Source organism: Eleutherodactylus coqui, chromosome 13 (genome assembly GCF_035609145.1).
Source record: "Eleutherodactylus coqui strain aEleCoq1 chromosome 13, aEleCoq1.hap1, whole genome shotgun sequence".
NCBI classification, from domain to species: Eukaryota; Metazoa; Chordata; class Amphibia; order Anura; family Eleutherodactylidae; genus Eleutherodactylus; species Eleutherodactylus coqui.
This window is the reverse complement of record NC_089849.1, coordinates 68195473-68222855: the sequence shown is the minus strand read 5'-3', so window position 1 is coordinate 68222855 and position 27383 is coordinate 68195473. Positions and strand designations below refer to the sequence as shown.

The 27383-nt window shown below is 47.9% G+C and overlaps 1 protein-coding gene and 1 long non-coding RNA gene across 2 annotated transcripts in view; one reads left to right on the top strand and one right to left on the bottom strand.

The window, feature by feature from the left end:
• The window catches only part of SRP68 (signal recognition particle 68), a 30845-nt gene extending 24218 nt beyond the window's left edge, over positions 1-6627 (bottom strand). The window contains 4 exon segments of the mRNA XM_066587214.1: positions 761-956; positions 1246-1359; positions 3195-3261; positions 6456-6627. Coding sequence (XP_066443311.1) covers positions 761-956; positions 1246-1359; positions 3195-3261; positions 6456-6564 — 486 coding nt within the window. The 5' untranslated portion in view covers positions 6565-6627.
• Positions 6583-10947, top strand: LOC136588187 (uncharacterized). The gene is made up of 2 exons (XR_010787553.1): positions 6583-7367; positions 10625-10947. It is a non-coding gene; the product is annotated as an uncharacterized lncRNA (long non-coding RNA).
• The last annotated feature ends 16436 nt before the right edge of the window (positions 10948-27383 follow it).

The following is a 27383-nucleotide window of genomic DNA, read 5'->3' as shown; positions in this document are numbered from 1 at the left end:
ATGCCGTCTTGTGTCTAAGGGCCTAAAAAAGCACTGGCATCACCCTGAGATCAGAAGCAGGCAAGGAAATATAACATTCCACATTACATATAATACCCTTACTGTACAAAACTAATAAGACAGATTGCAACCTACAACTCCTAATAGTAACAGGTTAAAGGGGTTTTGTAATTACAAAAAAAAATTAATTCTATACTTACCTATTCCTTCTCCGTCAGTCTTCTTACCGCATCTTCTCCTCACCCATCTGTTGCCGGCTCCTCCAATCCCGTGGGTCATGTCACCGCAAGCCGACCGGATCCTCCTCTTCCTGTTATGCAGCGTCCATTCTTGTCATTCTGCTTCCTCCAGGTCAGTGTACGCTACGTCACTAAGGACTTGGCATTCATTACCTGGCAGGGAATGCCGAATTCTCGCCAGCCTGCTTTACTGCACAGGGTCTCGCCTAGAGTGTTTATATAGTATATGAACACTCGCGGCAAGACACTGCAGTTCCACTAGCATGCTAGGTAGTGAACGTTACAACACTGACGTAGCGTACACTGACCTGCGGGAAACAGATTGGCAAGAAGGTACGCTACGTCACAGGAAGAAGAGGATGTCCTCGGCTTGCTGTAATATGACCTGGGAGACTGGAGGAGCAAGGCGATCGGGAAGGAGAAGATGCGGTAAGAAGACTGACGGGGAGGAATAGGTAAGTATTGATTTTTTTCTAATGACAGAACCCCCTTAAGTACTCTGCTACAACGTGTGGTAGTACCTGAGCTTCCAGCTTGGTCTTTGCATCAACACGATCACTTTCACACAGTCGCTCCAGCTTCTCGCCATGCTTTACTGCCTTTCGCAGTCGGGAGGTCAAGTGAAAACGCTTACGAGGTTCTGTATTGGCCTCCATTTTAAGCTGCATGGCATAGCTCCAAGCCCTCTCTGCATCCATCAAAATGAGAAGTAGATACCTGAAACAACAACAAAAAAAAAGTTATTGCCTAAGAATTTATAACATTCAACAAAGATAAACAAAAGAACAAAATGAGCAAAATATGAGAAATAAAAACATTATCTCTGGGATGTATCTACAATAGCTACGGGCTTAGCAGAGATGATTACTTTATGCCCTATGTATGTTATATGATGTATGTTGCATCATTATACCTATGCTTACAACAGGTAAAAACATTTACACCCCCATGTGCATTATAGAAAAAAAAAGTAGTAAACATGGCCGACATCAAGCGTGTGACCAACCTGTTATCAGACAGCATGTCCACCGTCACTTTCTTCCCAGTAAATTTGTGTCTGTTTCCCATCTTAAAACCGAGGGTTTTTCTCAGACGTCTCAAGCGACGGGAACAGTAGCCCCTAAGAACAACAACAACATAAACAAAACACAGAATTCACAGGTAAGAGGCCATAAAACATCTAGAAATTATTTCTATTGCTCATATACCATTAAACAATATTGCGGGTTTGTTAACTGAGTGCTATTACACAAGCGCTAACACTTGCTTGTTGCTGCCTGTAATTTAGGACTAATTGCCAGGCTGAAGTGCAGGTACCTCCCAGCAATGAGCCCTAAACTTCAAACAGCATGTATCTCTTAACGGCTGTATTTTCCACAACCGATTTTTAAAAACGCAGCATGACCTATTTTTTGCGCTTTTGCCTCCCTATTATTTTCTATTGAGCAAATACAGATCAGTAAAACACTGTTGCCGTACGCTTGTAATGTCATACGGATCCGTATTACAGACGTGATACAATACGCTCGCCTGAAATCGGCCAAGAGTAACTTTACACAGGTGAGCGCGATATGGAGCTGTGAATCCTACCCCCATATCCCCTCCATGTGAAATCCCAGAGGATGCGAGGTGTTTTTATGGCAAAACAGCCTCGCATCACTTTGGGGATGTAGGGATCCTCTGCTGCAACTGTCATAGTAGCGGCAGAAGATTGCAGAATTTCTCCCATTGCTTTCAATGGGGCAGGTGGTGGTGCTGCATCCGGCTCCATTAAAAGCCATTGGTGCTGCAATGCAGGACGACACATCCAGATAGAACATGCTGCGATTTGTCTCCCGCCTAGCATCGTATCGTGGTGCCATGCAGGAAAACATCGCTCATGTGCATGATCCCATTCAAAGGCATGGGGATCATATTTGTGCGTCTCAAAACGCACAAATCTCGTGTGACTTTGATGCCCGTGAATAGCCGGCCTAAGACAAAGAATAACACAGCAAAAGAATCCACTAAGATTCTGGCAACTATTTAATTTAGCACGTGTCTTATTTGTGTGTTATTCTTTAAAGGTTTGTCAGAGAGCCACAAGTAGTATTTATTCAACTACTAACGTTATTATTAAAGGGGTTTTCCAAGTTGTATTTTTTCAATAAAACCCCGTTCCCCATATTATAAAATACATAACCAGCGTATCGTCACCTCTGTCCACTGTGTCCCACGCCACTGCTCTGGGTCTCCCACCTGACATGTTTACAGGCTGGCCCAGGCATTTTTACGGGATGTCACAGGTGTGGCAGCCAATGACAGAGCTCAGTGCTCGATCACCGAGGCCTGTCATTGGCTGCAGTGCCTGTGACATTCTGTAACATCCTGTAAAACAAAGGAGTGGAGGACTGAGAAGTGCTGTGGGACACAGCGGAGAGTATATGCCGGTTAGTTATGTTATAGCATGGGGTAAAAGGATTTATTGAGCAAAAATACAACTCTGACAACACCTTTAAGATTTTTGTAACATGCCTAGTAATAAAAATAAATCCCGTTCCACCAATCTGCTTGATAGTCATGTGGCCGAGTTGTTACATTTCCCAAGCTTCCACCATCATCACATACACAACCCAGGAGCCTATTGAGGCTTGATGTGTACATGTATGTCCACAGCTACATCACTGCCGCTGAACTGTGCCCACAACGATGTTCCTCCCCAGCCCCTGCACAGGTGATGTAGCAGCTGATAGACACAACGAGCCACAAAGCCTCTAGTGGGCTGTGTATGTAATGTTGGTAGAAGATCGGGAGATTTGACAGCTCGGACAAGTAGAAACTATTTTTATTAGTAAGCATGTTATAAATTTTAGTGATAACATGAATGGATGAATAAACACCAGTTAGAGGTCACAGAACACCTTTAGTGTAGAGACCACCCTCTGTGACACACGGTTTAGGAGGAGGTGTTCTCACCTGTATCTCTGGAAGTCTCCATGACGCATCCCATGCTGCTGCTGGGACTCCTTGATAATTTGTAGGACTGTAGAGAGAGTTAAGGGAAGAAACACACAGGAAGAGACCTGCCTCCCCTATATAGCAACTATTCCTGAGGTCCTCGGTCCGCATACAATATCAGGCTATAGTCACAAGGTTTGGATATGCTGTGGAGTTTCCTTATGGCATTTAGAGTAGCAACACAGTAAAAAATCTTCACAATCTTAGGGCTTATTTAGACGACCGTATATTGGCTTGGTTTTCATGCCGAGCCGATATACGGTGTTCTTGTCTGCAGGGGGAGGAGGATGGAAGAGCCAGGAGCAGGAACTGAGCTCCCGCCCCTTCCTACTATTTGCAATGGGAGGGGCGGGGCAGAGCTAAGCGCTGGTACTTAGCCCCACCCCCATCTCACCCCCTCCTATTGTAAATAGTGGAGAGGGGCGGAAGCTCAGTTCCTGCTCCTGGCTCTTCCATCCTCCTCCCCCTGCAGACAAGGACACCGTATATCGGCTCAGCATGAAAACCAAGCCGATATACGGTCGTCTGAAATAGCCCTTATCTGGGGGCTGCGAAAGAGAAATGCACTAAATCTACCAGAAAACTGACCTGTGATGCACATTTCACGCTTTACAATGTAAAGGATAAAAGGATGTTTCTGCACCAAAATCTGCAGTATATAGATAGGACAAAGTTTACCTTGTGATAATACGGCGCTGATCGTTATCTTATCCCATTAAAAAAATTGTTCTCGTCTCAACACAAAAAAAAAATTTGTAAAGTAATTCAAATAGTAAATAAACCACCCTAACAGCGCGGCACATACAGAAATCAGTTTCGTGTTAAGAGTCGAGCTAAAGAAAAACCCATCCATGTGAACGGTACTGGTGTATCTTGTCTCCACCACAGTTATGGTGGAGACCTGGGTTGGCTGGCTGGAGATAGAGGGAACGCCCCCAGGTTCTGATTGGCTGCCGGAGACACAACAGCTGCGAGTAGGAGCCACAGACAGTAGTGCCGGCTTCAGGTCTGGCAGACGGGACTAAAGTTAGCAGCAGTGATGGGTGGCCAGACACCACGAGACAGCCCTTGGTGATGGGACAGTAGGCTGCCTGCAACACACTGAGGGGCGCCTGTACCGGGACCGAAGAGCCTTTGCTGGTAGCGAGGGATCTGGGTTCAGTGGTGCTCACTTGGTGTTGCACAGCTTGCTGCTGTCGGTCTTCTTGGGCAGAACGCCTCCCTGGCCGATGGATGATGTCGTCCTCCGCGTTGCTCCTTCTGTGCTAGACGCTCCAGGTGGGGGCGGTCCCCTATCAGTGAGGCATGAGTGTTGCAGCCAATCCACAGGTGGGGGGGGCCACCTGTCACTGAGCCAGCCCAACCCATGTCTCCACCCAGAGCTCTGGTGGAGACAAGATACACCAGTACTGGTTATATGATGGGAGAGCAGCGTGAACAGTTACAGCAGCGATACTGATATCTCCTTTTGTCTGCCGGCGCCGCTCCACTTCCATCCGTTCTGTGTCTCCCCGTCCCCCACAGGCTCTGAGTCGCCGTCAAGGTATCCACCGCGCTCCCTGTCTCCACTGACTTCTGCCGCCGCCAAGTCAGCCAATCAAGAGCTGTGGGCGTTCCCTATAACTTCTGCAGGACAAACCCAGGTCTCCGCCCATTTTTCAGATGAAGACAAGATACAGTACTTTTAAGACCTTATTACCGGTCCCTACAAAATGAAAACTGACTTCTGGAGTCATCGAAAGGCTCCTCTGGGAAGGGATAACTTGCTGATCGGTAGAGTCTCACCGCCAAGACCCCTACAAATTCCAAGAACAGGGGTCCTGTTTTCCTGTTCCTCCTCCTACTGTATCCCCTGCAGTGAGAAGGAGACTGAACGGTGTGCTAGTCACACCAGAGCGCCTTCATTTTCAATGGGACTGCAGCGATTGCTGAGCGGTAAGCACTCAGGCATCTCCATCAGCCTCGCTGAAATTAATGAAGCGCAGATGGCGTATGGTCAACAGTTCTGATGTCACTGTGGGCAAGAGGGAGATAACTTGTATTAAAACAGGATTGTTGGGAGTCCAACTGTTGGGACCTCCAGCGACCCTAAGAAAGTGTGTCCTAACAGCCCAATCACGAACGGCGCATTTCCGCCTCATAACCTGTATGGTAGAGTTGGAAGGGACCTCCGGAGTCATCGGGTCAGACCCTCTGCTCAGTGCAGCAGTCACCAGAGTCACATTTAGACAGGACGACGGTAGTCTATACCAGTGTTCCCCAACTCCAGTCCTCAAGGACCCCAACAGGTCATGTTTTCTGGATTTCCTCAGACATTGCCACAGGTGCTCTTACTATAGGAGATCCTGACAACATGACCTGTTGGGGTCCCTGAGGACTGGAGTTGGGAAACCCTGGTCTACATGACTGCAGGAGCGCCGGCGTCTCCGCTAGTCGTTAGCGCTCCTGCAGAGAGTTTAGACAGGCAGATCACCGCTGGGGCCTCGCTGTGAAGCGTTTACACGCAGCGAGAAGTCAGCGATGATTTTCATGCCGGCTGACAGTGAGTGATAACTGTCTGTAAACGAGTAGTGCGCGATGTTTTATATTCAGACGTGACAATTATCTCATATTTTTGAACGAATTCAGCACTGTAATCGCCCCGTATAAATGGCCCTTTAATCCTGGCATGCAGATCCTGCCCCTCTAGTGCAGACATGTTCTGCTGGTGTGAACGCTGCCTACAGCCACATCTGTGTGGGAGGCTGTGGCGTAGATCCGGTACAAGAACCCCAATCAAAATAGTGCAGCCTGCTGAGGGACTTTGTCATCAGGCACACCTGTGGCATGAGAGAAGCCCGACAGACCCCGATGTGGACAATGGAGTCCACCCGAATCCGTTCCTAATTGGCATTTCAGTTTCCACTTCGCGTGACAGAACAGAAAAACAAAATCCGAAATGTTAGCGTGACTTAGCGCGAGATCCCTTATTACTGCCCTGTGATTGGTCAGAAAGATACCATGTGACATTGGTCCATGTGGGGGACATAAGAGCAGGGTATGACCCCCTGTACACATGGCCTCCTCTGTAGTGCACTGTGTTGAGCTTTACCACTAGGGCTGTGACTTGTGTCCTCCGCCTGCACCACACAGTATGACGGCTGCCCCATGGCTGGAGTGACACGTCAGCCCTCCGCTCCCCGCACTCCCGGCCCCTCTCACACTCCGGTGTCAGGATACTCTCCAGCCCCAGAGTGTCCCCCAGCACAGCCGACTTCCCTCCAGCTGCCGGCCGCTCGTTCTCCTTATTCTCCTCCATCGCCGTTCCCAACTGCCGCTCCGCCGACATCTGCCTGCAGTGAGGGAATCCGGAAACCAGCGAGAGTATAGAGCGACAGCGCGCGCAATGTGTGCCGGGATACAGGCGCGCGGCCCGCTGGGAGCTCGGAGGAATGGAGAGGGGAGACCGAAAACCAACGAGAGCATAGAGCGCCGGCGTGCGCAATGCATGCCGGGATGCATGAGATACAGGCGCGTGGCCTGCTGGGAGCTTGGAGGACCGGAGGGGGGAATCAGGAAATGCTAGGTGGTTTCTAGACGTGGACCATAGATTGTGGGCCAATATAGACCTTCCCTCTTCCTGTGCCATAAGTCATGGGATAGCAGTATGGAAATGGATTATGAATTAGTGTTACCTGAGGTGACGGCTTGGGAACGTCCCCACCTGTATAAGTTGTGAGGTTGGACACCGGCCGGCGCGCTCATGGAACGGCGGCGTGAATTATCGGAGTTCGAGCGAGGCATGATAGTGGGCGCCAGGCGGATGGGATGTCCTATTTCCGAAGTCGTCCGGGAGTTAAATATTCCCCGCTCCACAGTGTCACGTGTGTACCGCGAATATCTCATCCAAGGCGTTACCAGCCACAGCGGACAGCGCAGCGGCCGCCCACGGTTGCTTAACGATGACGACCGGCAGCGTCTTGCCGGTATTGCGTGTGCGAACAGCCAAGCAACTCTGGCGGAAATCACGTGCATATTTAACGCAGAAGCCCCCGCGCACGTTTCCCGCAGGTCCGTGCAGCGGTCATTAGCGTCCATGGGATATCGGAGCAGAAGACCCCCCAGGGAGTCTGAGCAGTCCGACGAGTCACGGTACTAATTACATATATGTTCTCCTTAAGTGTTTTCATAGATTGTCGCCGTGTATTTCCCAGTGTAGAGTAACCGTAAATATAGCGGGGACATAATGTCTCCTTTATAACAAGGGGTTAAAGGGTTTCCAGGGAAATAGTATTGATAAGGTATCCTCAGGTCATTAATAGCCGATTGTCTGGAGTCAGCCGCTCGGGATCCTGGCTGATCAGGCGCCACTGTCAGCGCTGCAATACACAGGGAGTTACAGCTCCGACCCCGGTATAGTGGGCGGCACTTGTAACTGCAGGCTGGAGTCTCTAATTAAATCAGTGGGAGCTGCGCCTGTAGTTACAAGCATTGGCCACTACAGCAGGATCGGAGCAACGACTTCACTCCAACCACTGTGTATTGTTATCGGGTGCTCGATCAGCTGATTGGCTGAGGTCTCAAGCGGCAAGCCCCCACTGATCAACTATTGATGACCTATCCTAGTATTGGTCATTAACAGTATTTTCCTGGAAGACCCCTTTTTATTAACCCTTTTAAACTGGTTATAACCAGATCACACACATGCGTACTTAAATATAATTATGTACGCTTCGTTAGCCGAATTAGTACTATACATCCAGTAATGTTCAGCACTAATGTATTCTTTACTCGTGTTTCTAGTAGATATGATCGGATTTTCCGTATTTTTTGCTCTATGAGACGCACCGGATGATAAGATGGAGCCAGGTTTTAAAAATATTTTGCACTCACCCAGGACTTTAGGTGGCAGTGCAGGGGATGGTACGGGCATGGAGGCCACTATAACTCCTCTTCTTTCTCTTCCACAGCATGAGCAGCAGCAGAGCTCTGTAACAGCGGCGCTCGTGGTACTGCGGGAGGAAGCTGATTGGTGGAGACGGGGAAGCAGCAACAGTTCCCACCGACGCTCACCACCAATCAGCGGTACTTGCAGGCAGTGCTCATGGTATGGTGGGAGAAATGTTGAAGTTCATCATGCTTACTTTATAAGACGCACTAACCCCCCACCCCCACTTTGGGAATAAAATGCATCTTGTAGAATGAAAAATACAGTATGTCCTATTTCACTTTTTATCATGTCATTCCATGTCAAGTGGTCTAAAACAAGAAAAAGTCCCCACCTTTATACCTCACAAAATTTGGGCATTCCAAAAAACACTGCTGGTGGTAATATCATGCTAAACAGCATGCTATAACCCTTTCCAATCCAATTTCAGGGTTTCCTAAAAGGCCAGTGTATATGCGCCAGAGAGGCTCCAACAGCGGAGTGGCTGGCAGTAGATGGTAGGAATACCCTGTCGGATATCTTCTGACATTGGAGTTGTACAAGCTTCAATCACAATAAAGGAAAACATCAGACAGTGGAAAGGGTTAAGACTTGCATTGGTCCATGGTGGTTTTACCGCTACTGGTTTTGACCGGCATCCCCATTGCCATAGGGGCCACGCCTGATAGCCGTGCAAGAACAGCCACAGTTGGGTTTCTTTTACTGCAGGTTCCCAAGCCTGATTATGGGTTTCTTTACTGTAGGGGTTTCTTTTTTCTGTGGGGATGCTGGTGAAAACCAGTAGCGGTAAAACCAGCATGGACCCACCCAAGTCTTAAAGGGGTTGTCTCGCGGCAGCAAGTGGGGTTATACACTTCTGTATGGCCATATTAATGCACTTTGTAATATACATCGTGCATTAAATATGAGCCATACAGAAGTTATTCACTTACCTGCTCCGTTGCTAGCGTCCCCGTCGCCATGGATCCGTCTAATTTCGCTGGCTTCTTGCTTTTTTAGACGCGCTTGCGCTGTGCGGTCTTCTGCCTGGTGAATGGGGCCGCTCGTGCCGGAGAGCTGGTCACCGCGTCGTCATCGTAGCTCCGCCCCGTCACGTGTGCCGATTCCAGCCAATCAGGAGGCTGGAATCGGCAATGGAACGCACAGAGCCCATGGTGCACCATGGGAGAAAACCGCAGTGCATCCCTGGGAAAGGACCGGCGGCCATCTTAGGGAGAAGATTTTTTTTAACTCCTTATTTCGTCGGATCGGTGAGTAGCAAGCGGTTTAAAAACTGCTTTAATTTGCTTTAATTTAATTTTTGCCAGGGGGGTGACAGGGGGAATGGGGTAATTTAAAATTTTGATGCTTGCCGCGAGACAACCCCTTTAAGAAGTGCTGCTTAGCATGATATTACCACCTGCAGGGTTATTTGGAATGCCATTAAGCTTTGCGCATGCATGAAAACCCCCAGAAGTTATAACCACCCCGTAGGTGGCATTGTAAAATGAAAACCTACTGATCTAATAGAGAAAAAATTCCCTTTCACATAGTGTCAGTAAGAAAAAAATTTAAGCTGACCCCTTTTTTTATAAATAAGCTTGAAAAGTGGTAACTTTTATCATTTTTGTAAACAATGACATATTTGATGGATTGGTGTGAAGTGCCCGTAGGCCTTTAGGAGCTGAAAATTCACCAGAACAGTGACTACCACTAGTACTGGTACAAATATCAGGTGTGTATCTCCTTTCGGGTGGATGCTACATTGGCCCAAACCCTGGCACAAATTGTCTTCCATGGAGAATGACAGATTTTGAGGCACCCTTCGAGCAAAATTTTCAAGCTCGCTTTGGAACCAGAAAAGCTCATGATGGTACCATTAAATTTAGCATAAAAAGTTGTGCAGAACCTCCCAATTTTTAGCTTTTATGGCCATTTTATTCATTGTTGTGTGTGCACTTGCAGACACCCCCCTAAACAGGGGGTCTAACTCAGGAACCATTAGCTGTAGGAACCTAAAACTTTGGGAAATGTCTTCTGATACCATGGGCGTGTAATACACACGTTTTGAACAAAATCTGAGATATGAAGGTGGGGAGCCTTAGACCACTTGACATGGAATGACTCATAAGTAAAGGGGCTGGCTAGCCCATGGTTAGACCTCATTTTATCCCCCCACCATGAGTACGTGCTTGTCTGTACTGATCTATCTAAAGGTTGGCCAGAAGATGGCCCGTGACCACAGCTACAGTAAAGTATACGGCCAACAGGCTATCATTTGAAGTGGTATGTTGATTTGGAGTCCATGAGGTCGGGAACATAGACAATAAAGAAAGACGTCACTCAGCCGTTTGGAGATTTTGATAGGCTAGGGCCCTAGAACAGGGTTGTACGTTCCGCAGCAGTTGTGGGCTACACATGGAGATCAGCATGTTATGTAGCTTCATAGTCGGCCAGCAGCTACTCATGACCTTGTCTTTAGTTCTATTCCAGATCCTAACTCTCTGGAGAGCTCACATTCCCTTAAGCCACATGATTCTGTGGCTCCAAAGACAAGTCCGAAAGCCTTGAAGCCAGATGTGATGGTCTCTACAGAGTCCAGCTGACCACTGCTATTTCAGAAGGACGACCTACTTGGCTCGACGGCAGCCACTGCAAAAAGCTTCTGAATCCCGAGGCACTGCCACGCGAGCGTTCCTCTTCTGCATCTCCGTTTTCTATGTCCGAGGACTGAATGAAATTTCGAAAATAAGTTTTAACTTGGCAATAAGTTTTTATTAAAACACCATGAGGCAATCAAAAAGATGACTCTTCTCTCTGATTACTGGGTTTGTACTCACTCTCTGATTTCAGAAAGACAATGCCATATTAAGCAGTCCCCTTAACTGAAGAACTGCTGCAAGAATACGACTGCATAAATCAGGCTCTTTACAGCTGTCACAGAATGTGTTTCTAGAAATCCTGATTCTGATTGCAGAATGGATTACTCCACCTTGGTGGCAAGGATAGGTCATCAATATCTGATCGGTGGGGCTCCAACACTCTGGTCAGCTGCTTGAAGTAACAGCAGCTCTTGGGTGAGTGCTGCTGTCACCCTACTGCATACCAGGCACAGTGCTGTGCATTTCATAGTGGCTGTACCTGGTATTACAGTTCAGTCCCATTCACTTGAATTAGACTGAGTTACTCTCAGGTCATGTAACTGATAAACATGATATCACAGGACTCTTCAATCAGCTGATTGCAGGGGTACCGAGCAGTGGACCCCACACTGATCTGATATTTGTGAATTATCCTGAAGATAGGTCGTAAATATTTAAGTCAAAAGTCCTTTAACCACCTGCTGCTGCAGCACCGCTACTCTGGTTCTCCCAGATGGTCTTTGTTTATTTTCAGGAATGATGGTATCCTCTACTGGCACGTGATAGAACATGCTACGATTATTAGCATCGCTGCTAGGGGAAAAAGACGCTTGTGTGAATAAGTCCATTCAAAAGAATAGAGATCATATTTGTGCAAGTTTCGTGGGTCTCGCAAGGCACAGAACTTGCGCGAGGTTCTCGCCCGTGTGAATAAGTCGTCAGGATAATTTCACACGGGCGAGTGCGATATGGGACTGTGAAACTCGGCCCAATATCGTGCTTCCCAGGGTGCAATGTTCTCGCAGATGCGAGGCGTTTGTTAACACAGCCTTGCATCACTTCAGGGAAGCAGCAATCCTAAAAGCCGCGGCGGAATAATTGCCGGCTCCGATCCGCCCGTGAACATGAGGCCTTAATCCTATCTGGTTAGTACTTGGTTATATAAATCAAGGAAGTCGAAATCCCTTACACATGATCACTATAGCTGGAGCTAAACCGAGCTTGCAGACATGGATTGATATGACCCCTCGTCCCTTTAAACATTTCTTATGCAAATGGTTTGGGTGTAAACTTCTTTTAGGAAAGAGACACGGGTACAAAAATTCTTTGAGAATCGGGAGAGCTTTATTGACGTATCGCCTCATTGTGGGAAGGAGCCTATCAGTGAAGTCTTCAAATCAACTTCCTGGCATATGGAGAGATCCAAGATGGGAGACCCACCGATCACCTTGATGTAAGATGGTCCAGTTAAGAGATCTATTTACTTTTTCCTTCATGCCCAATTTTCTTTTAACAGAGTATAACAAACTACTGTTGATTATTCAGCTCTAACCTTGAATAAGCATGATAAAACATTCATACTACAACTCCATATTTAAATAACTTTGCCTAAGCGGTTGAACTTTTGTATACTTAACACCATATGACTTGTAAGCAAACTTCACCCTGTAAGTGTTGGAAAAAACTATCCTCAAGATAGTTGGGGTCCAACACTTGCGACCCTGCCAATGAGCTTATCAGGTCCCGGCGCCACAAAACACAGGTACAAAATGCAAATAGTTAGCTCCGACCCCTGTGTAGTGGCCGGCCGTGGTAATTGCAGGTGCAACTGTCATTAAAATCAATAAGAGCTGTGCCTGTGATAACTAACACTGTCCTCTACACAGGGGTCGGACCTATCTGCTTCTGCTCTGTACCCCTGTGTGTTGTGGTTCTGACAGCAAGTGTTTGATCAGCTGGAGTCCTGAGCGAAGGACCCCAGCCAATCATGTCTGGATGACCTAGGTCATCAGTAGTATTTACCCGTAAACCCCTTTAAGGGGTTCTAGCTTCTCCACAACAATGTTTCAGAAGATCATATTCTCCTCCATTGCTCTTTTCAGTGCCAGAAGTGAACCAATCGCAGTGCTGTACTCATCTATGAGACATGTATAGTACGAATTAGGAAATAACTCATGGTAACGGTCCCATGTGTCGCCCATTGCTACCTCCACAGTCAATGGCCAATAAGGAGTCCAATAAGCGTGATAAAATGCTGGCTGAAAATCGAAAGCATTGGATTCCAATGCGTTTATTCAGATGGGCAATTTTCCGGGGCGTAAAATCAGCCGGCCAGAAAAGATAGCGCATACAGTACACATTTCGGCCGGCCACTTTTTACATTAACTGGAAAAGATGGGTTAGAAATACACCGGCCGGTTCCATAGACTCCTATGTTGCAAGAATACGAGTGTTTACCCTTCTTTAATAAATCAGGCTTTTTTACACATACGATTTTCGGCCCTTAGGCCTCTTTCACATGGAGGCAATAGCAATTTTGTAGCAGCGATATCACACAAAAGCCGCAATTTTGTGCATTGCGATATGACAAAAATGAAGGCTCCATAGGGAAACATGGCCTACAAAAAAGAGCTCTCTCTCTCCCTCTCTCCCCCCCGCTCCCCGCCACAACTCACCTGTCACCGGCGCCGGCCCCCGAATCTTTAGAGACGAGCGGGGAGATACTCGGCTAAGGCACTACTCGCTCGAGTAATGTGCCTTAGCGAGTATACTCGCTCATCTCTAGTGCTATCCCATCATGGCAAAATCGCGCAATTTTGTCGGCCATGTGATAGCGGCCTTATACAATACACAAACCATGAGAGATACTACAGCAGTCATTGCTTTGTCAAAAACTGTAGCAGCAGATACTATTTATTAACAAACATTCTTGGCATACAACAAAGGGGAATCCTAACCCCATCGCAGCCCTGCACTCAGAGCTGAAGCTACACTGCCCAAGGCTATATGTTTTATCCTGGCAGCCAATTCCTGCCTGGTTGCCCTCCTTAAAGGTCTTATACCTACCTGCTCTGGCCAATCTTTGTAAATATCCAGGTCAAACCACACACTACAGAGAAACGTGGCCCCTATAGTGGAGCTTGTGAGACACTCATCATGGTTGTGAGAAGGTACAGGTCCATAAAATGGAAGAATCTGTCTCAAAATGTCCGCTAGATACAAAATGGAGCATTATAAGATGTAAATAAGCTTGTGTGTAGTGAAACAATAATTAAAGCAGAAATAACTTTAGAGCATGACATTCGGTGCAATGTCTAATGATTTTTTCTATTCATCCGAGAACATTTGCCTGGTACAGTCGCTATCAGAAGAGACTCCCCCACGTCCTGAGCTTTGGGAAAAGAGCAAATCGTGCTGATAAGGCGCTGCGATCATCCAAACTCACAAGGGAGGAATAATCATTTGAAGGACATTTCACATAGATATTCTCACTACGCTGATTGTTGAACAATACACGATTCTTGATGTTTTTCTAACCCAATAAGATTAACCCCATGACTAATGACGTATTCCTTTCCTGTATTAGAACTATACCAAGTGAATAAACTTTCAGGGTACGCGCCTTAAGCAGAGTGGGCTGTATACTTGCCGCGGCTCATCTCTACGTATCTGTGGGAACTAATTACTATAAATCATATCGTTTTTGGCCTCCCTGATGCATCCAGGTACGAACTAATTTGGAACCCAAGGCTTGAAAGGTTAATGTGACCGGTCATGTGTAACGGTCCTTAACAGTTGTACCATACTGTCACCACTGAAGTGCAGAGCTGCAAACTTGAGTTTCATGAATCAAAAACAGTAATTCAAACCTTCTTCCAAAGGGTTGGTTGGGCGGGAGCTTCTTCATTCTCTGCTCTTCAACTAAAGAATTGGACCCTCACCTCCCTACCTCTTCTTTTAAACCCACACTTTTCCCTCACCTAAATCCCACTACCTAATCACCTACTTCTATTTTTCTGCCATTCTGTCGCTGCATAACACCTAACTCCTAGATCTATAATAGGTGGCCAACAATTCTTCTCTACCGGGACACTGCAAAGCCACGGACCAAGCAGCTGCCATCCTAGTCTAGTATCGGGCCTACGGCACATAGAGATTAACCTAACTTAGAGCCTAAGTGCTAAGTAAGGACTGCTTGCAAAGAAAATATCCTGGCCCTTTCTTCAGTAATCTCCATCCTTCCATTATTTCTAGTTTATGCCAAACTTCAAATAAAATTGAGAAACGTGTAAAGAAATCTCTGTGTGCCAGGAATTATAGCTTCACAGAAGTTCTGCTCAGTAGGCCACCTTACGAATCATAGAATGGTAGAGTTGGAAGGGACCTCCAGGGTCATCGGGTCCAACCCCCTGCTCAGTGCAGGATTTACTAAATCATCCCAGACAGATATCTGTCCAGCCTTTGTTTGAAGACTTTCATTGAAGGAGAACTCACCACCTCCCGTGGTAACCTGTTCCACTCATTGATCACCCTCACTGTCAGGCTGCATTCACACAAACGTATATTGGCTCGGTTTTCACGCCGAGCCGATATACGTCGTCCTCATCTGCAGGGGGGGGGGGAGGATGGAAGAGCCAGGAGCAGGAACTGAGCTCCCGCACCCTCTCTGCCTCCTCTCCGCCCCTCTGCACTATTTGCAATGGGGAGAGGCGGGGCAGGGGCTAATTCTCGGAACTTAGCCCCGCCCCTGCCCCACCTCCTTTCATTGCAAATAGTGCAGAGGGGCGGAGAGGAGGCAGAGAGGGGGTGGGAGCTCAGTTCCTGCTTCTGGCTCTTCCATCCTCCACCCCTGCAGATGAGGAGGACGTATATCGGCTCGGTGTGAAAACCGAGCCGATATACATTAGTGGGAATGCAGCCTAAGGGTGCGTTCACACGAGCGTAGGCGTATTTACGTTCGCACGAGCGCAGCGTATAATCGCCGGAAAGAACGTTTTTCGCCGATCACGACCAGAGCTAGAAAGCGTATTTTCATTTGTTCCTTTTCGGTCTTTTCGGCCATCGAATATTCGCCGGCACGTATTTCGGTCGCGTATGTCCGTTTTTTCGCGGGTTGCCGTTTTTACGCGCCGTAAAATCGCCCATGTGAACGAATACATTGGAAACCATTGCCTCAGATGGTCACGTATATACGTTTGGTTGCAAAAACGCGCCGTTTATGTGCTCGTGTGAACGCACCCTAAGAAAGTTTTTTCTAATATGTAATTTGTGTCTCCTCCCTGATCACTGATTAATCAAGTAATGATTGTGATAACATACCAAACTATATTTTGCCTTTGAGATCATTTGAAGCATGCCCAAAAAAGTATGGGCCAACACTAAAATTTGTCTTTCATAATAAAAAAGGCTGCTTGGCTATTTTCACTAATGATTATAGTCAACCAAGACGGCCAAGAACAGCCAATGCTAAATGGTGTACAGCTGAAAAAAGTCTGCCCCGTTTGCTGACGAATCTGTTGTGTCTTGGACTTGCAAATTTATGTAAAAATTTTCTTTAATACAAGATCAAAATTGTCGTCCCCGTTTGCATGAGCCTTCTTTCATCTAATATCATTTATAATGACTACTGGCAGAAGCTGAACACATACCCGGTACATCACCGTAACATGACTTGAGGCCATACCAGGTCATCTCAACAAGTTCCTCGGATACAAAAAATCTTTTATTCATATGGCAACTAATTGTGTAACTAGATCATTGTCCTTCTGCCTCGTATTATCCTTTTTCTAGGCTGGAGTCATTTCAATCACTTGTACAGCCAAGTGCTTAAATTGCTTCATATTAACTTACTAATCAGCTCTCATTTGCAAGACACCAACTCAGCTCGCCTCTTCTGTATTCACATGGAAAATAATATACTTCATTATTAACATCCACTGGTTATTGCATGGGTTTATACATAGCGGTGGCCTTTAGCATCCTGCTGTCCTTGGTTCTATCTCTGTAGAGCCCATCTGTTGGTGTTAACCTGAGGATACCTCATTTAAATTCTACAACTCATTGCTTAGTAATGCACTTATGTAAAACCACATTGTGATACCACCTGGAGCAAGATGAGGGTCAAATGGGCTACAGCTGTTTTTCCCAACTTCTCCATACACATACAGTTGTTCATCAGCACTCCCGCTTATCACAGCTATTTACCCTTTATGGTCAAAATATGTTTTTATTCAAAGCAATACTTGTTACATACGTTGTGGTTCGTTCCAGAAGCGGACCATATAATTGACATAACATAATATAATATAACTATAACTACCAGTCTCAGCTCAATGAAGAATGAAAAAGTCCTCAGGCAAAGATGGTCTTAACAGTGGTAGGGTTAACTAGTTTGCCTATGTTTGAGTCAGTGCATGCCTGTCACCCTGAGCAATTATTACTACTGAGCTGACTTATCTGTGTTGTGTTCCTTGGTCGGCTCGGAAATGGTTAGATTGCTTCTTTTTCTGAGGAATCAAAATGAATATTTATAACTCAACTGTAATCAAAAACATGGGATCGTTCCAGACCGATCCCTAAACTGGGGTGGGTATAGAGGGGTTGGCGGGGTGGGGGGTGGGGGGGTCGGGTAGGTTGGGGCGTCCGGGTGGGGAGGGAAAGGGAGTTAGAGAAAGAAGAAGAAAAAGAGGGTGTCTCGTTCCGTGGAAGCTTCTGAAGGGGTCCCATTCTTCAGCTTCAGTCAGGTTGGCACTATTCCATTTTCGGTCCATAGGTCAAATCCGTTGGAGCTACGGAAGGAGATCCATACCTCCCACGTGGCGTAGTATGTTGTCCATTTGTCATTATCTTTGGCTCTCAGTTCCTCCATGTATCTAATTTCGTCTAATGCCATTGCCCAGTTCAGGCGTGTCGGTGTCGTCCTGGTTTTCCATAGTCTGGGGATCAGGGTCCGCATGGCTAGAAGGAAAAACCTAAGGACATCCTTTTTGTTACCGGAAATGTTTCCTGGCAGGATTGACAGGAGGGCCATCTCTGCTGTAAGGGTTAAGCATTTTCTTTTCAAGGCATTGTATATGTCTTCTATTTCTACCCACAGTCTAGCGATACCCGGGCAGGACCACCAGATGTGTACAAACGTACCTAGCCCATTCAGGCATCTCCAGCATGCTGAGGAGGTACCAGGGTATATTTTGGCCAGTAGTGCTGGGGTACGGTACCATCTCATGATAAGTTTATAGTTTATCTCGTGGTGCCTGCCAGCAACCGACATCTTGTGGGTCAAGACGACCCCTTTGGCCCAGTCTTCCTCTGACAGGGGCTGACCTAGCTCACCCTCCCAGGCTCCGCGAGCTCCTCGTTCCGGGTCCAGAGCCCCCCTGGCCACCTGTATGTTGTAGACCTTGGTGATCTCTCCCCTTGATTCTTGGGGATTAGCACATAACTCCTCCAAGGGAATAGCTGGGACTGACAGCTCTGCAATTGAGCCTTGTGTTTTTATGTAATGGCATAATTGTAGGTATTGGAACCATGCACCCGTCTCCGGGCCCCTCTCCCCCGTGAGCTTGTCTAGGGTCTTAATTCCATTTTCTTGAAGACAGTCGTGTATCCTTGGGATGGGAGCCCCAAGGTTGGCTAGGAACGTCATTCCCCAGTCTCCCGCAGGGAAGTCCGGGTTGCCGACCAGGGGAGTCCAGGGTCCCGGCACGGATATCAGCCCACATCTGTGTGCAAAACTGTCCCAGATCCTTAATATAGTGTTCAGAAATGACAACACCTTTATGCCCCGTCTGCCCAGTCCTCCTTTAAGCCAGAATAGGCCTTGCGCCCGGTGCGGGGCGGAGTTCTGTTCCAGTTCCACCCATAATTTAGAGTGTCCCCTGTGCATGAGGTCTAGAACTACTCTGCATATTGCGGATCTATAGTAGAGGAGCAAATCAGGTAAGCCCACTCCGCCCCTCTCTTTCTTTTGGGTGAGGAGCTTGTAGCTCAGTCGAGCCTTGCCCCCCCCCCCCCCCCATACGAATCTCATCAAGGCTCTTCGTAGCTTAATGAAATAATTGCGTGGAATTTGGATAGGCACCGCCTGGAAAAGATACAGGAATTTTGGGAGGGAATTCATTTTGATGGAGTTTATTCTGCCGAACCATGATAATGTTAATGGTCTCCATCTTTCGAGATCTTTAATCAGGGAGGAGTAGATGGGTTCGTAGTTTAGGTTAAACAGTTGGGCTGGGTTGGGCGATATTTTTACTCCTAGATATTTGATGTTGTCTTCACGCCACGAGAGTGGGAATAGGAGTTTAAGTTGGGCCAGTTCAGCTTGCTGTATTGTTATGTTTAGGATTTCTGACTTGCGCAGATTAATTTTAAAGTTGCTAACCTTGCTGTAATTGTCAAATTCTCGTAATATGGCTGGTAGGGCCTGTCTGGGGTTTGTGATATAGACTAGGAGATCGTCCGCAAATATCGCCACCTTGTGTTCGGTTTGTGCCGTGCTGTATCCCTGGATTTCTGGGTTTGCTCTGATTGCATTAGCGAGTGACTCCATAACTAAAATATATAAGGTTGAGGATAGTGGGCATCCCTGGCGTGTCCCGTTTTTGATATTGATTGGGCGTGAGAGTTTCCCATTCACTCGTATTTGAGCCGTGGGGTTTTTGTAGAGGGCCATTATCCAGTTGCTTAATCTATTTCCCAGGCCGATTTTTTGTAAGGTGGCTTCAAGGAATCTCCAGTTAACACGATCAAATGCCTTCTTGGCATCTACTGATAGAAGGCAAAAGGGGCTGTTGGAGTTGCGTACCCTGTGTATCAAGGAGAGAGTTCTTATGGTGTTATCTCTTGCCTCTCGACCGCGGACGAAGCCCACCTGGTCTTTATGAATGATTCTAGGGATCAATGACCCAAGGCGTGTGGCTAGTGTTCTGGCAAAGATTTTTGTGTCCACGTTTAGTAAGGATATGGGCCTATAGTTCCCACAAGAAAGGGGGTCCCTTCCGGGTTTTGGGATAACAGTGATTGTGGCTTGTAATGCCTGCCGAGGGAAGGGGCAGTTTACTGAGATCGCATTGAAAGCTTTGCATAGTATTGGCGTTAATTGGGTCCCGAGGGTTTTGTAAAAGCGGGGGGTGAAGCCGTCAGGCCCGGGGCTTTTGCCCACTTTTAGGTTCCGGATCTCCTCTAGGATTTCCTGTTCCATTAGATCATTTTCGAGCGTCTCAGCCTCCAGCAAGGAGATCTTTTGGGGGGCAAAGTTGTGTAAGTATGCCTCTATGGTGTCATGGTTATCGTTTGGGTTCGCCTCTGGGGGGGCCGGGATGTTGTATAGTTCTTCATAATATTTTCTGCAGCATTCTAGTATGTCTTCCGTGGCGTGTACCTTCCCCTCCTTAGGTGCATTCAGCGCAAATACGTAGGACTGGCTTTCCCGAGGGTTTAAGGCCTTTGCCAGCCAGCTGCTGCATTTGTTACCATATTCATAGTAGCCTCCTCTAATCCTGTCTCTCATGCACAGGTGGGCCTGGTCCAGTACCGCCAGTATCTGCTGGCGGAGGGAGGTTATCTCCGTATTTAAGTGGGCGGAGGCCTTAGTTTTATTGGCCTGTTCAGCTATCCCCAAACGGGTGATGAGGTCTGTCAGTTTGCCTATTCTATCTTTTTTAAGCCTCGCCCCGTGAGATATGAAGACCCCTCTTAACACACACTTAAGTGCTTCCCATTGTGTTGGGTGGGATGTCGTGTCTCTACTGTGGGTTTCTACAAATGTCTCGATGGTTCTGTTGATCTCGTCACGACAGAGCGCGTCCGTCAGGAGGTTGTCGTTTAGGCGCCAGGTGTTGGCTCCGACCCTATGGTCGTGTTTCAGTAGAGCCCCGAAGACGGGCGCATGGTCCGACCAGATGATGTTGCCTATTGTGCTTCTTGGGGCCAGGTCTAGAAGACCGTGTGTGATAAATAGGTAGTCCAGTCTCCCGTAGCTGTTATGTGCTGTGGAGTGGTGACTGTAGTCCTTGACCCCTGGATGAAGAATCCTCCAGAGGTCAACGAGTCTCAGTCCTTGCAAACATCTCCTTAGTCTACGTATGGCGACCAGGGAAACCCCGGACTTACCTGAAGACGAGTCCAGATCAGGGTCCATCGTCAGGTTGAAATCCCCACCGAGGATGATGCCGGTTCCTGCTGCGAATTGCTCTAGTTCTCTCAGGGCGATAATCCCGAAGCCGACTTGTCCTGTGTTGGGGAAATATAAGTTAGCTAACGTCAGGATACAGTGTCCAAGGTCAAGTTTGAGGAATATGTACCGTCCCTCTGGGTCCTCTTTTGTTGCCAGTACTTTGTGGGGGAGGTTCTTGTGGATCGCTATTGAGACTCCACAAGCCTTTTTTTCAGGGTGGGTGCTATGATACCACTTGGTGTAGTATTTGTTATTGCATTTGGGTGTGTGGCCTGTTTTAAAGTGCGTTTCCTGTAGGAAGGCAACTAGGGCCCGTTTTTTATGTAAGTGAGCCAAAATCTGGCCTCTTTTGGTGGGGTTATTGAGGCCTCTAGTATTATATGTACAGAATGAGATACCAGTCATGGTGGTTGTGTAGTGGTGGGCGATGGGTCCTTCAGGGCTTCTAGACACTAGAGACTGGGGGTGGATGGGTGAAAGGGGAGAGAGAGTTAGGTTGGGTTAGGAGGGATGGGTGACGGAAAGCGTGTGTTCCGTCGATTGGGGGGACAAGTCCCAATCTCCTGAGGTGGGTTTCGGACCAGGGGTCCGTGTCAGACGGCACCATGGTGGCGTCTACCCGTTGGGGAGGGGGGTGAGAGCCGGAAACACGGGAGTCAAGATCGCTCCCGGTCTCCCTCGTCTATGTCTGTAATTTTTCAAACGGTAAGAAACATATGTGAAAAGCCTGTATCTAAGGGGAATTAGAAAATATGGTTAAACGACCATTTGGGGGAGTATAGCTAAACAGAGGGGGTTGAAAGTGCACGTTGATACTCAGTGAGTTTGGCGGGGCCGGAGGGTTGGGCTGACCGGTGACCCGGTGCCCAGCGTGCTAATTGTGGGTAAATGCGGATCGATGCGGGGGCAAATAGTGCAGGGTCGGATTAGTCGGACCCGTCCGCTGATAGTTCGTTCACATATAGTCCGAGTGGTATCGGGTCTCGCAGGTGGCATCTTCAGCGTGTGGGACCCAGGAGCATGTGGGTGGGATGGTTCCTGCTCCTCTGGCGCCTTGGTCTAGCTTCTTGCCAGGTGGTTTTGGGTGCCGTAACGGGCAGTGTTGGGATGTGCGGCCAGTCCGGGATCGCGACCATAGGGAGTTCCAGGACACTGAGGAATTTAGGTAGGTCTGCAGGTGATTTGAAGACCGCCGTCTTTCCGTTTTTTGATGCTATGAGGATGAAGGGGTATCCCCATCTGTAGATTATGTTGTTGGCTCGGAGAGCTTCAAGGAGCGGTTTCACGGCTTTTCAGAGCTGAAGGGTGCGGCGGGCCAAATCAGGGAAGACCGCAATAGGGGAGCCATTGTGGGTGAGGGGATCCTTCCTGTCTCGGGCGCTTTTCAGTATGGCTTCCTTGTCCTTATAGAAATGTATGCGGCATACAATGTCTCGTGGTTTCCCTGGGTCATCGGATCGGGGGCCCAGTGTTCTGTGTATGCGATCTATCTCTATAGGTCGGTCTGGTGGGCGCTGAAGCAGGGAGCTGAAGAAGTTGCGGGCCCAGTCTTCTAGCTGAGAAGGGGCGACCTCCTCAGATAGGCCACTCAGGCGCAGGTTGTTGCGTCTATGGCGGTTTTCTAAGTCGTCGAGATGAGACAAAATGTCCGCCATTTGTTGGGCTTGCGCTTTGATGATTTGGCTGTGGGATTCTAGTGTAGTGAGGACTTCGTCTTGTGTCTCCTCTACCGCATTTATGCGGCTTCCCATCTCTTTAAGATCCTGATGTATGAGGGATAGCGCTTCTTTTTGGGAGCATTCTAGTCGTTGGAAGTCCCTTTTGGTCGGGACGGCTCTCAAATGTGCCTTCCAGTCCCAGTCCTCATCTGATGACGACTCGTTATCAGTTGACGGGTTAGTTAGGGGTGCTGCTGCGGCTGCTGCGTGGCCCCTGTAGCTTTTCTGTTGGGAGGAACTACTACTCCTCTCGGACTGGGGGCTTCTGTTTTGTGCTGTTGCTTTGATGGGTGAGGTCTGTCTGCTGCTTGTGGGTCTTCCATCCCTCTGGCTTTGTATTTGGTCTGGGTTGCTACCCTCTTCATATACTGTGGGGCTCTGCTGTGTCCCAGGTACTAAGGTGGAGTGTGCTGCATGGGGAGAACGGTGCCTGGAGGGAGACTCTGCGCTGCCTGCTTGAGGGCTGTGTGTCCCTGGTATGTGGAGGCACTTATCTGATAGGCTGCTGTCTTCAGGTCCCTCCGTCTCCCGGTCTCTAGGTCCGCGGGTCTCCGCTCTGCTGCTGCTGCGGGGAGCTGATGCCGAGCGCACGTGGCCGGGCGCCATCTTAGGTGAAGGAGCTGCCGCGCTGTGTCTCCCGAAGAAGCGCTGGATGTTCGGCGGTTCACCTTCTCCCGCTGTCTCCTGTCTGCTGGGGGCCCTCTTCTTCCCCATCCTTGCTTTGGAGGTCGTTTGGTGCTGTTTAGGGGGTGAGTAGCAGGCTTTTTGCTATGAGGGAGCCGGGAGCTCGGCAGGAGAGCGACTTATCCCTGCATTGGCAAGTCACGCCCCCAGCTATTTACCCTTTAAATGCTGCCGTCAATCAAAGTTCGGGGATCCAGGAGGGCCCCGGCATTGACTTTGCAGGTTGGCGTTTGGTTGCCATTGCAGACGGAATCCTTCTGAAAGCCTCTAGGACTGCCATTGCAAATTGCCTATTAAGCCATGCCTGTGGTGGGGCTTAATAGATTGCCTGTAAGATCGTAGTTAGAGATGAGCGAGTATACTCGCTAAGGCTAACTACTCGAGCGAGTAGTGCCTTAGTCGAGTATCTGCCCGTTCATCTCTAAAGATTCGGCTGCCGGCGGCGGGGGAGAGCAGGGAGGAACGGAGGGGAGATCTCTCTCTTCCTCTCTCCCCCCCCACTCCCCCCTGCTCATTCCCGCAACTCACCTGTCACCCGCGCCGGCAGCCAAATCTTTAGAGACGAGCGGGCAGATACTCGACTAAAGCACTACTCGCTCGAGTAGTTAGCCTTAGCGAGTATGCTCGCTCATCTCTAGTCATAGTATAATGTAATATTATGTAATTAAAAAATACTGCTGGAACGATCAAACTATTCAAGGTTCCTGTCCGAAAGTAGTACAGCAAAAAAAAAAAAAAAACTATATAAATTTAGTATTGTTGCAGTGACGCATAGAATAAAGTTATCGTGTTGTTTTTGCTGCAGTATGTACACCATAGAAACAAGATCCCCACAAAGACGGCAGAATTGTGCTTTTTTTTTCATTTCACTCCACTTAAAATTAAAAAACAATTTCTATACATTATATGGTACATTAAATAGTACTGTTAAAAAATACAACTCATTCTGCAAAAACAACAAGCCCTCAGACAGCTACATTGATGAATAAATATAAGAGTATGGGCTTTTTCACACGGGCTTGGTTTTAGCACAGAATGGGCACGTCAAAAAATTGTGACTAAATAAACTGCACTAAAAATTGTGTAAACGGTAATTTTTCATGCGATGAAGACCCGAGTTTCATGCACGTGAAAATCACGAATTCAGTGGAGCAGTGTGTTGCTTAAGAAAAGCGCGGCTGCTCTGGGAGGAGAAATAGATGAAGCCCTGCAGGGCTTTGGGATTTCCCCATAGGAGGGAGAGAGAGAGCAGGGCTAAGGGGATCCTGAGGGATATCCTAGCACAGAAAGAGGGTGAGGCTAGTGGGCTTCTCCCAGGGATATCTCCACAGCAAGGAGAGAGGCGGTGGGGCTAGAGGGCGTAACCCTCTAGCCTCGCCCCTACTCTCCGGGAAGCCCTCAAACCCCACCCCCTCTCTTTCCACGCTATAGGGAAATCCCTTGGGGAACCCACTGATGGGGAAAGAGATAGCTGGAGGATGTTACGATCGTGTGGGCAAACCAAGCATGGGGCCCACACGATCATACCCAAAGGAGGAATGGGTATGCACACGGATTTCAAGCAACTGACCCTGTGCTACCGGGAGGTTGACCTGGCCCTACCTAAGCGGGGACATTGCCGCAATAAGGGCAGCCCAGTGGTCTTTGGATCTGGGCCCTAGCTGATCCTACGAGCCACACACCAGAACAGGATGCATTTACATGACACATGACAGTGACTGAACTACAGGACACAGAGCCAGAATACACAGCATACAGCAGCCAAAATGCAACCACTAGTAACAGATAGGAAACTGAATATAAATACCAGGCATTAGTTGACATTTTGTACAAAACATGAAAGCTATCAGGCCACTTCACGGCTCCCGGTTATACTGCTAGTCCCTACACTAACCAGGAATCCAGCAGAACCAGACAGAGTTCACACAGAACGCTGCAACAGGACAGGACACAGATAGCAGGTCACACAGCAAGCTAACACAAAACTGACAGAAAATAAACGAACAAACGGACATGAACCAGCAAGACACAGATCACACAGCAAACTTCAACAGACAAGGATTCATGACTGCTCACCCTGAACACCAGACAGAGACTGACCAGGAGCTGGGTTTATATGTGAGCACAGACCCAGGTGATTGGCTAGCAGGAAATACCACATCCAGCCAGCTCAATCAATTAACCCTATGAGGGCTGTGCTGCTAGGAAGCTTAGAACTACAGATCCCAGCAGCATACATAACAGAGGAATTCCCCACTGCCTACAGCAGGACATTTAAAACTTGCTGCCCAGAAGCACATTTTAAAATGTTCCACTGTAAACCCCTGTTAGTCCCCGAAGGGATTAAAGGAACCCTCAGGGAGATGAACGGAACCCTCGGGGTGTCCCCTCATCCCCACAGGGACTAACGGGAGTTTACAGCGGAACATTTAAAATGTGCTTCTTTGGCAGAAATCTTCCTAATGACTTCTAATCTGGTTTCCGGAGTGTCGGGCACAGCTACACTCCTGTTCCCAAAGATAGGTCAGGTCCTACCTTTTCACGCAGCACGGACTTTAGATGCGAGCATTGTATCAACGCATGTCCTATTTTTTTAAGGTGCGCGTTTTTGCGTATCTAACATTAATTCTTCTGAATGTTTCTATAGGAAACCATTGGTTCTAATAGATGTGTGAAAATGACACCCGTGTGAAAAAGCCCTTATGTTTTTTTTTAAGTTAAGAGGAAAAAAGGAAAAAGAAAAAAAAGCTGTGTCTGTAAGGGGTTACAGAGGACTTATAACATGACCAGTTATATAAGCCAAATCACGCCTTCTCCAGGCTGACAGATACCATTTAGAGACCGGCTGCTTCGGGGTCAGGCTTTATTCACACGAGCGTATATATGCAGCTAGTTACCTGTGTAAATACGCTGGCCATCATTGGGATTCAATGCAATCCGATGGCCCAGCGTATATGTACATGGGTAAATAGCTGCATATATACGCTCATGTGAAGGCAGCCTCAGTCTGTGCATGGTTAACTTCTCCTTCTGGATAAGGCTTTATTTACACGCGCGTATATCGACCGCCATTTTCACAGCCAGCTGATATACTCTACCATCTGATGCATTGGATTCCAATGCATCAGATCAGAAGGGCGATTTTCCACTGCGTCAAATGGCCCGGCCGACTAAGATAGTGCATTTCGGCTAGGCGTTTTTACGCCGGCCAGGAAAGATAGTCCTGGAACTATCTTTCCAGCCGAAATACATCGGCCGCTGCATGGGCTTCTATGGGAGCCATATGACAGCGGCCAGAGAAGGGAGGCGTGACTGCTAAACTCCCTCCCCCTTCTCTCCTCCTTTCTGCAGCTTGCCGGCTGTTTGCAATGGGAGGGGATGGGGCTAGTTGCTAAGCTCCTGCTCTGTTCTGCCCTCTCCCTTTGCTGTCTGCCGGCAAGGGGCAGAGAGGGGGTGGGAGCTTAGCACACTATCTCCTGCCCCCTTCCTGAGGCGGCGGAGAGGGGGAAGGAAGTTTAGCAGGGCTAAACTGTCTTCCCCCGCCCGACGGTAATCTGGGCGCCATTAGGCGCACGTAAAAACGCCTACTCTTGTGTGAAAGAGCCCTAAGATTGTGGTTTATATCCCTAGTCATGTTATAAGGTCTGTTTAATGGTCACACATTCACTTATACGGACGCCAGCTTCTAGACTAAAGAACTTATTCACATGAACGCATTTGGGCTGTGTATTACTCAATACGCAGTGCCTACAACCAATTTATTTCATTGGGTTCGATCACATGTGTGTTTTTGCGTGTGCATTTTGGTTGCGCAAAAAGAAACGCAGCATGTCCTATTTTCATGCATATCGCGTACGAAAATAGCACATATTAAACTTAATTGCCCATTAAAACCAATGGGAGCATGCTTGTGTGTGGTTTTTTTTTGCATGCACAAATACATAGGGCATGTGTGTGCAAAAAATACAGTAAAATATGCACAGATGCGCACAAATATACAGGGCAAATGCGCACGTAAATACG